At 43.3% G+C, this 10,227-nt stretch overlaps 2 protein-coding genes across 2 annotated transcripts in view; one reads left to right on the top strand and one right to left on the bottom strand.

Annotated features, from left to right (window-relative positions):
• Positions 1-3,271: 3,271 nt before the first annotated feature.
• LOC146968558 (disintegrin and metalloproteinase domain-containing protein 17-like) lies at positions 3,272-9,215 on the bottom strand. The gene is made up of 5 exons (XM_085759263.1): positions 9,065-9,215; positions 8,834-8,964; positions 5,077-5,244; positions 4,708-4,764; positions 3,272-3,745 (listed from the first exon to the last, which is right to left on the bottom strand). Exons 1-5 carry the CDS (start codon positions 9,213-9,215, stop codon positions 3,272-3,274), a joined length of 981 nt encoding a protein of 326 aa, XP_085615389.1.
• A 136-nt stretch (positions 9,216-9,351) lies between these two features.
• LOC146968557 (cleavage and polyadenylation specificity factor subunit 3-like) overlaps positions 9,352-10,227 on the top strand; it is a 30,136-nt gene continuing 29,260 nt past the window's right edge. The window contains exons 1-2 of the mRNA XM_085759262.1: positions 9,352-9,365; positions 9,575-9,752. Coding sequence (XP_085615388.1) covers positions 9,352-9,365; positions 9,575-9,752 — 192 coding nt within the window. The remainder of the gene's footprint in view (positions 9,366-9,574; positions 9,753-10,227) is intronic.

Genomic DNA, 10,227 nt, shown 5'->3' with positions numbered 1-10,227 from the left:
AACAAAAGCAACAACACAACGATATTTTATACAAAGATATATATATACACACAGTAATAATAATAATCTGCCCTCGTACAGTAAGAAACAAACAGGTGAAATGTTCAGATAACTGACCTCAAACCAGGATAAAATACAATAACAGGGAGGTGTTTTAAAACTGTTTAGGTTAGGACAATTTTATACTGAAGTTTTAAGTTTTTCCTTTATTTTTATTAAGTGATTTAACATTTTGTCTATAAAAATTTACAAAATAGTAAAAAAAAAAAATGCCCAATGTAACTTAAAATGTATCAAAAGTCCCTTCAATCAAATATTCAATTTATTATAAAAAAAAAACAGTTGAGCTATCCATTTATCAATCACAATTTTTTTTTAAAGCAATTACTGACTGAAAAACGACTTAAATTATTTGTTTCATTGCTGATCAACATTCAACCAATTAATCAGCTTATTGTTGCAGATGTGATACACAGAAAATAAAATTGATTGACAGGTTTTAGTGGTTTTAAGGAGATGATGAACATTTATGTGATATAAAATACAGTGTCATGTAGCTCAGTGGGTCGAGTTGAAGGCACTTAACACTGTCACGTTCAAGGGTTCGATTCCCACTGAGTCTTAAAACAGAAACACTTTTTAACCCTTTAAACTCTCCAAACCTATTTTAACCCTATTTGTACTTTATTAATATCATTTATAGAATATAAAAACATTTTGAGCCTTAAAAATAAAACTTTGACCTCTGTGTTTTTGACTTTTACTGTTTTTTTATTTGGCAGCTGCACGTGTCATTGACTCTCAGTGCACTTTGACCTTTTGAAGCTGCAACTAATAATCATTTTGACTATTAATTAATCAATTAGTCTATCACACAGTAAAAAAAAAAACAATTGATTCTGATGTAAAGACAAAAAAAACACATCAAATAACCACAAATTAGAAGTTGACAACGTCAAATCTTTGGCATTTTTTGTGCTGTTGTGATAAAATATATAATATTTCTAAAGCTTTTAACAACATTATCCATTATTACAACATGTTGTGTTGATGCTGTTTCTATAAAATGCTGGTGACAAACACTTTGTCTCAATAGCGTCAGTTAGAAATAAATGTTTTTCTCTCATTAGACAGAAACTCGTGCACATAAACGATTGTCACATTGAAGTTGAACCTTTTTAAAACATTAAGTTCAACTCAGCAACAGTTTGACTGATGACTGAGCTACAACAAGCGTTACATTTGGCCTTTAGGGAACTAAAAACGAGAGCCGGGCTTCAGCTATAAAAGTGAACGACGACTTTATGTAACAGAAATAAACGTGTAACATTCAGGAGCAAAAAAAAATCTTTGGTGGGACGTTCAAGAACTAAAAACGGACGTAGGAGCGTACAGTTGCTGGTCGTATCGTGTAGTGTGTCATCAGAAGACGAGTTGGTCTGAGTTTGTACGGTGGCTGGCGGGGACCAATCGGAGCTTTAGCGACATTTTATTGGACGAATAAAAGTATTGAACAGATGATCGATCACCACAGTTAAACACAGTTTGATTGTGGAAGCAACATCTGATCTGAGCACCGTTCAATCAGCACCAACGACGGTTTGATACCTGGAGAAGGTTCGATACCCAGCAGCGGCCCCTCGCTGCCACAGCTTCAACAGGACAATATGTTAGTTCGAGTCACTAAAGGACGTTAAAGAGACGCGGAGAGGACGGACGGAGCAGCGATTTGAAACCACGGTCTGACCACACAGGACGACGACTGGAAGGAGACGTTTTGTTTCTTTTTCTTTTTCTTATTATAATTAGGGATCAACTGATATGGTTTTATCAGGGTCGATACTGATACCGATTATTAGTAATCAAGGAAACCGATATTTAACCGATATTCATTTGCAGTAAAAATGAAAACTTTGGTGTCAGAATTTAAAAATAACACACCAGGGATCAGACTGAATACAGTCAACAGTTTGTTTCTGTTTTGTTCACTGTGAAAACCTTTGGGACATTGTTAAACAGCCAAGAGAGACGGCTTCGTTAGAGCCAAAGGAGTGCGTTTATGCGTTTAAAAATACATTTATTTTATTGGTTATCGGTGAAAAAAAAAGGGAAATATCGGTCGATAATCGGTTGAACTCTGATTGTAATTAAAGGACAATTCCAGGCGAATTCAACTCAGGGGTGTATTTTCATATCATTTTAGGTCTAAAAGAATGAATCTGAAGATTTTCAGTTTAATTGCTCCTGTTTTGCGGTAGTTGCGTCTGTCCCCGCATCGCCACGGCAGCAATGAATGGGAGTGGATGTAAGTTCTGCTGTTTAGGCTGTTTACATCCCTCAAAGCCGCATTTTTTTTTCCACAGACAGCGTCAGATGGCTACTCAAACATGCACCGAGAAGTTTATTTACTTCAAGCAAGCCGACATGTTTGTAAAAGTCGATCTAATTCAAAGTCTCCCGGAGTCTCGCGCGAGACCCAAGTTGCAGTGCTGGTGTATTCAGGCGCAGTAAGAGCTACCGCTTGTGTCATAAACACAGGAATATCAACTCTTGTCTTGCTTGAAGTGTACATTTTTTTCCACAGACAGCGTCAGGTGGCTACTCAAACATGCGCCCAGAAGTTTTTTTTACTTGAAGCAAGTAAAGAGTTGATATTCCTGTGTTTATGACACAAACGGTAGCTTTTCCCACTGCACCTGAACACACCGCACACAGCAACTGGGTCTCGCGCGAGACTCCGGGAGACTTTGAATTGGATCTAGTTTTACAAACATGTCGGCTTGCTTGAAGTAAATAAACTTCTCGGTGCATGTTTGAGTCGCCATCTGACGCTGTCTGTGGAAAAAAACTGCGGCTTTGAGGGATGTAAACAGCCTAAACAGCGGAACTTACATCCACTCCCATTCATTGGCGCCGTGGCGATGCACGGACAGACGCAACTACCGCAAAACAGGAGCGATTAAACTGAAAATCTTCAGATTCATTCTTTTAGACCTAAAATGATATGAAAATACACCCCCGAGTTGAATTCGCCTGGAATTGTCCTTTAAATTCAATAAAAACGTTTTTCTGATTGAATGTGTCTCGATGTGACCAGACTGAGATCTGCTGCAGCAACAAAGCGTCAGTGCGGCGGCTTCAGGACGGAGCCGCTTTAAGAAAATAAAAAATAAAAAAAGTCGTAAAAGTTTGTGAAACCAGCACAGGAGGAGGACGTGAGCGGGACAAACCGGGCACCGTCCGTCCCGTCCGTCCCGTCCCGTCCCGTCCCTCAGCACTGCGTCTCCTTGGTGTCGATCTGGTGTTGCCTCTGCAGCCGGAACATCAGCGCCTTCTCGCTGCGACTCACCGCGCTCGTCTCCGTCAGGTCCTCGAAGGAGCGCCGCCGCTGCTCCGAGCGCTGCGCCGGGCGGCCGAACGCCTCCTGCAGCGCCTCCTCGTCCAGGTGGGAGTCGAAGCTCGGGTCCTCCTGGATGGTGGCCATGCGGGGGGAGTCCAGAGGAGGAGGAGGAGGGGGAGGGGGAGGGGGAGGGGCCGCCACCGCAGGAGGAGGAGGAGGATGGTGAGGAGGAAGAGGAGGATGACAGCAGGAGTCTGGACCGGGGCCGAAGCCGAAGCCGGAGACCGGCGGCGTGCTGGTCTGCTGCGGACCGGACGGCTGGAAGCGCAGGTTGGTGGTCGGGAAGGTCGGAGGCTTGAAGATCCGGACGGACGCGGACTCCAGGCTGCTCAGGAGCTCGGCATTCTGGGAAAATGAACAGAGTCAGTTGAGTTTGATGTAGGGATGTCACGATTATAAATTTTCTTGGATAAATAATCACGGTAGTACGATTACCACGATTATTATGCATTAATTAATTTCACAACACTATATATGAATGTGTAAAATCAAATATAGTCAAAATATAACTACATTATTGATAATATACACAAAATATTTTAAGTATCTATTAATATAGGACCAATTATTACTCCCCCAGAGGAAGTATTTGAAATATTGAAGTCATTAATTGTCATCTATACCAAATGTTTGAGTTTATTTTAATAATTTTTTACATTTTATTATTACAAATGGCACACCGACATTTAAATTCCTACCAATTTAATGTTACGTGAGGTAAATGGACCAATAGTATCTGTGCATTTAGCTTTACTTTGGCGCTACATCTGCCGATACGGTTCCGACAATCTTTTTTGGAGAGTGACAGTATTTAGAAATCTTTACGATTGATTAATTGTGGCGTTTAATACCACGATTAATTGTGACAATAAGTAATCGTGACATCCCTAGTTTGATGGTTAAAGATGAACTCTCTGTGTCTCTAACCTCCTCTCCATGTGCGTTTGTTTTCAACAACGAAGCCGGTGAGAAATCAATCCATGGAGCGGTGGATAACGTTATTTATCATCTACCATGTTACCATGTGTATATCTGTGTAGTCTTATCTGTCATAAACAAGAGATTACGGGTTACGTTTGTGTGGCGGTGCCGCAGAGACGAGAGCTGGGACACCGGGTCGGAGGCTCTGATCTTACAAGGTTGGTTTTCAGCCAAGAGACGCTATAGGTGGAAGGCAGAGAGCCTCCATTCTCCCAGGTAATGATTCGTATCAGACATATTTCCTCCTTTTGCTGCAATTTCATTACATTAATTGTGAAAAACAAGTAATTGTGACATCCCTAAAATACACACAATCAGATACTCACACTGGGGAAGAACAGAGACTTTGTGGTTTGCTCGTATTGTTTATCCAGCTTCTTGTCCTGAGAGAAGAAGATAAAGAAACTTTATTAATCCTGAAGGAGGTTGTTCACAGAAGAAAAGACAAAAGACAAGAGTAAACTAAACTAATCTCTGCACATCTTATAAAATATATATTTAAATGACTGTCCACCTGATCTATACAGACTAAAGACAGGAAAGACTTTATCATCTTCAGATTCTGTCTGTAGCACCTTAATCCCTTAATACTCATGAAAATACAGTGGTAATACGTCTCTGTAACGCGTCAGTCAGACAGTGTGACTGACAGTGTGTAGTTTAGTTCCTGACAGAGACAGAACGGAGCGACTCACCACACAGTGGACCAGGATGCTGATAGGAACCCAGAAGAGCAGAGAGAACGCCACCACCGACCCCACGATGTTGTCGGCCAGAAACTTCCCAAACGTGTTGATGTCCAGTTTGTCGATGAAGTCCCACAGACGCTCCACCACGTCCTGCACCTGCTTCATGCACTTCCCCTGCAGGAGACACACACACACACACACACACACACACAAGCTGTGTTTACACACATACACACACAAGCTTTGTTTACATGGAGCCAAATATTCAGATTAGATTCGGTTTAGAGTCCAAACTGAATGAAAATGCTCCATATAAACAGCTCAATCACAACAAACAAGCCCAAACCAAATCAAGTTTCATTCGGTTTCACAGAGGCAGAATAAACCTTTTCTTAAATCGATCAAAAGTATAAAACAATAAAATAAAATCATGTAAACAGTTGACCTGAAAGACTCATTCAGAAAGGATTCAATCAGAAAGAGGAAAAAGTCTCCATGTAAACCCACCTACACACACTCACATCCCGCTTGTCTTTAATGTGTTTTTTTTTTTTTTTGGGGTGTTTTCTATTATAATAACACAAGGAAATAAATAATTAACCAAAAACTTAAACAAAAGAGGGGCTTTTCAGGGAAATATACCTTTCCAATGCTTTCAGATGTCTTCAAATTTGGAATGAGTGTGATGTCATACCATTCATCAACAGATGGTTTAAGCCATTTCTTTAATAGTATAGTAATAATTAAAGCCGCAAGCGGCGATGATCGGGCCCTCGCGACTCCATGCCACCGCGGGGCCTTAGGCACGCGGGGGCTGTGGTGAGAAGGGAGAAAAACCCTGGCAGGAGCAAAAAAACGCAATATTTCGTTCATCCACCAGGGGGCGGTAACCAGATGTAGGCAGATGAGCTCAGGGGCGGACCTTCATCACACACGTGAAGTTTCGAGCAAATCGGAAAAAGCATGAAGGAGTTATGAGCAGTTGATGGTTCATCCACTAGGGGGCAGTAATGGGATGCGTGCAGGTGTGTTCAGGGTCAGTCCCTCATCACACATGTGAAGTTTGGAGTGAATCAGACAAAGCATGAGGGAGTTATGAGCAGTTAATGGTTCATCCACTAGGGGGCAGTAATGGGATGCGTGCAGGTGTGTTCAGGGTCAGTCCCTCATCACACAAGTGAAGTTTCGTGGAAATCGGAAAATGTTGATGTAAAATATGCCACTTCCTGTTTCCACTAGGGGGCAACATGAGTGAGATCACCTATGAGCATATGGAGACGTTGAGGTCGTGACCCTTGACCTGTGTACCAATTTTCATGTTGATACGAGTTCATTAAAGCCATCATAAAGCCAAACGTATTTTCATGGCGAGGAATGGTGGCCGCGTCGCCACACGGACGCCATTACTCGTAGCTTCACAGCGTTCATGATGTAGCTTCACCACCTTAGTCTGCATGTTTTAGAAGTGGAATGAAGTTGATGGGGTCAACTATGTGGCATCAGTACACGTTAAGGTAAAACCTGGCCACTTCCTGTTACCACCGGGGGGGCGCTATGAGTGACGTAGGAAATTAATATATGGGGACGTTCAGGGCGGAGCCGTCATCATGTCCAGCAAGTTAGAAGTTGATCAGATAAAGTATGTGGGCGTTAGAGCTGTTTGAAGGTGAAATGGCGAGCAAACGAAAAGTCGCCAAAATCCTCAAGGCCACAGAAGCCACGCCCTTTGACCTAGAGACCTGCGGAGCACAACTTTTGATCAGAGTGGCATCTCGGTGGTCTCTAGCCAATTTGAAGTCAATCGGACAAAATCCCTAGGAGGAGATAGATCAAACAGGTCAAAAATTCAAATCAAAATGGCCGACTTCCTGTTGTGATTTCACCATGACATAAGAGGCTTTTTTGTGCGTCTTGCCATGTTCTATAAGCCCACCAAATTTCATGCGTCTAGGTGACACACAAAGGCGGGGCTGATGTTTTGAAATTTTCTAGGGGGCGCTATTTAGCCATTTGGCCACGCCCATTTCCAACGACTTTAAAATATCAAATTTTTCGCCAGTCCTGATGTGCATGCCAAAATTTACGCGTTTTGGGGCATGTTGAAGGCTCCAAAAATGCAATCCTTTTGAGAGAAAAAGAATGAAAGAAAGAATAATAATTAAAGCCGCAAGCGGCGATGATCGGGCCCTCGCGACTCCACGCCACCGCGGGGCCTTAGGCACGCGGGGGCTGTGGTGAGAAGGGAGAAAAACCCTGGCAGGAGCAAAAAAACGCAATATTTCGTTCATCCACCAGGGGGCGGTAACCAGATGTAGGCAGATGAGCTCAGGGGCGGACCTTCCTCACACACGTGAAGTTTCGAGCAAATCGGAAAAAGCATGAAGGAGTTATGAGCAGTTGATGGTTCATCCACTAGGGGGCAGTAATGGGATGCGTGCAGGTGTGTTCAGGGTCAGTCCCTCATCACACTTGTGAAGTTTCGTGTAAATCGGACAAAGCATGAGGGAGTTATGAGCAGTTAAAGGTTCGTCCACTAGGGGGCAGTAATGGGATGCGTACAGGTGTGTTCAGGGTCAGTCCCTCATCACACAAGTGAAGTTTCGTGGAAATCAGACAATGTTGATGTAAAATATGCCACTTCCTGTTTCCACTAGGGGGCAACATGAGTGAGATCGCCTATGAGCATATGTAGACGTTGAGGTCGTGACCCTGGACCTGTGTACCAATTTTCATGTTGATACGAGTTCATTAAAGCCATCATAAAGCCAAACGTATTTTCATGGCGAGGAATGGTGGCCGCGTCGCCACACGGACGCCATTACTCGTAGCTTCACAGCGTTCATGATGGAGCTTCACCACCTTAGTCTGCATGTTGTAGAAGTGGAATGAAGTTGATGGGGTCAACTATGTGGCATCAGTACACGTTAAGGTAAAACCTGGCCACTTCCTGTTACCACCGGGGGGCGCTATGAGTGACGTAGGAAATTAATATATCGGGACGTTCAGGGCGGAGCCGTCATCATGTCCAGCAAGTTTGAAGATGATCGGATAAAGTATGTGGGCGTTAGAGCTGTTTGAAGGTGAAATGGCGAGCAAACGAAAAGTCGCCAAAATCCTCAAGGCCCCAGAAGCCACGCCCTTTGACCTAGAGACCTGCGGAGCACAACTTTTGATCAGAGTGGCATCTCGGTGGTCTCCAGCCAATTTGAAGTCAATCGGACAAAATCCCTAGGAGGAGATAGATCAAACAGGTCAAAAATTCAAATCAAAATGGCCGACTTCCTGTTGTGATTTCACCATGACATAAGAGGCTTTTTTGTGCGTCTTGCCATGTTCTATAAGCCCACCAAATTTCATGCGTCTAGGTGACACACAAAGGCGGGGCTGATGTTTTGAAATTTTCTAGGGGGCGCTATTTAGCCATTTGGCCACGCCCATTTCCAACGACTTTAAAATATCAAATTTTTCGCCAGTCCTGATGTGCATGCCAAAATTTACGCGTTTTGGGGCATGTTGAAGGCTCCAAAAATGCGATCCTTTTGAGAGAAAAAGAATGAAAGAAAGAATAATAATAAACAGAGCAATTACAATAGGGCTTTCGCTGGGCGACTTGCAGTCGCCGCTCGGGCCCTAATAAATAGTTTTCACACTCATAGTAGTTGAGCTAGAAGTTTGTCTTCAATGTGTTTTAAAGCTGCCGTGTGTGTGTGTGTGTGTGTGTGTGTGTGTGTGTGTGTGTGTGTGTGTGTGTGTTTCCACTCACCGCTCCGTCACAGAAGCCCACGGTGCAGGGTTTCCCTTTACGCAGGAACAGGAAGTTGCCCGTCTTGTCCTGGTGGGGGGCGCAGATGCCGCTGGTGCTCCGGCAGCAGACTCTGCACGACGCGTTGGTTTCTATAGAGACGAGAGGGAACAGATACAAGACTGAGACGGATGCATCATCATCATCATCATCACCACCACCACCTTGGTCTCACGCCGGTGTGGTCGTTACCGTTGCAGGCGCAGGGCTGCAGCTTCAGGACGGCCTGACAGAAAGGAACGCACTCCCCGTCCAGACACTCGCCGCTGTCCAGACACGCCGTCTTATCGGGAGCGTTTTCAGGAGGAGGACACTCGCTGCTGTTTCCTGTCACAACACACATAACAACACACACACGTGTAGTTTTTTGGTTATTGTTAGATGATTTGATCAGATCTGATCCAAGAGCATTTGTTGTTGTGAGTCTGTCCCTCACACACCTTGTGCTTCTGAAAGTAAACTGTAAATTATCAGTCAACATGTTGTTGTCAAGGTAACATGAAAGGGGGTAGGTGCTGTTCCATTCATGTTTATAGTATCTGGACCCTCACAGACTCTCACACTCAGTCACTTTACAGCTGACAAAGAGAGAGGGAGTGATGCTGCCTGTCGCTCAGGTGGAGCTGTGACGGAGCTGTGTGTTGATGCTGTGTGTGTGCGTGTGTGTGTGTGTGTGTGTGTGTGTGTGTGTGTGTGTGACAGTAACATCTCGGCAGACGACATGCTCTACACGGAGACGGACCTGGAGGACAGCATGGAGAAGATCGAGACCATCAACTTCCACGAGGTGAAGGAAGTGGCCGGCATCAAGTTCTGGTGTTACCACGCCGGACACGTGCTGGGCGCCGCCATGTTCATGATCGAGATCGCCGGCGTCAAGGTAACGGACGCTCACCGCCACTCACATGACTCAGCTGTTCAACCCTCTGTTGGTGTTTTGTTTTTTGCTTTTTTACTTTATTTTGCAAATAAATCGATGTACAAACCAATAAGGCAAATAGTAAACTTGTAAATATAAATAAATACAAAACATAAGATATAAGAGCATGAAATAAAATAAACAAACATCAAATAAACAAGACAAAGAAAAGAAAGTATGTACAGTAAAGTAAATAAATTAGAAAAATTAAACATTTCAATCAATAATCGATGTGACCAGATCAATAAACTGAGTCTGACAAACAGGAAATCAGAAGTAAGGCTTCTAAAACATGCAGCATCCCTTCAAAATAAAAGCATGGAAATACAAATCCTTTTAAAAAAAGAAACTGTTTTTAACACCGTGTTGTCCTGCATTTTATCGTCATCATGTCTAAATGGAAGCGCATATTGATAAGTAATTTCATCAACTCACA

Source organism: Trachurus japonicus, chromosome 18, assembly GCF_045865225.1.
Source record: "Trachurus japonicus isolate A0001 chromosome 18, Traja_1.0".
Classification (NCBI taxonomy): Eukaryota; Metazoa; Chordata; class Actinopteri; order Carangiformes; family Carangidae; genus Trachurus; species Trachurus japonicus.
Note: the sequence above shows the minus strand (reverse complement) of the source record. Positions and strands in the feature narration are given on the sequence as shown.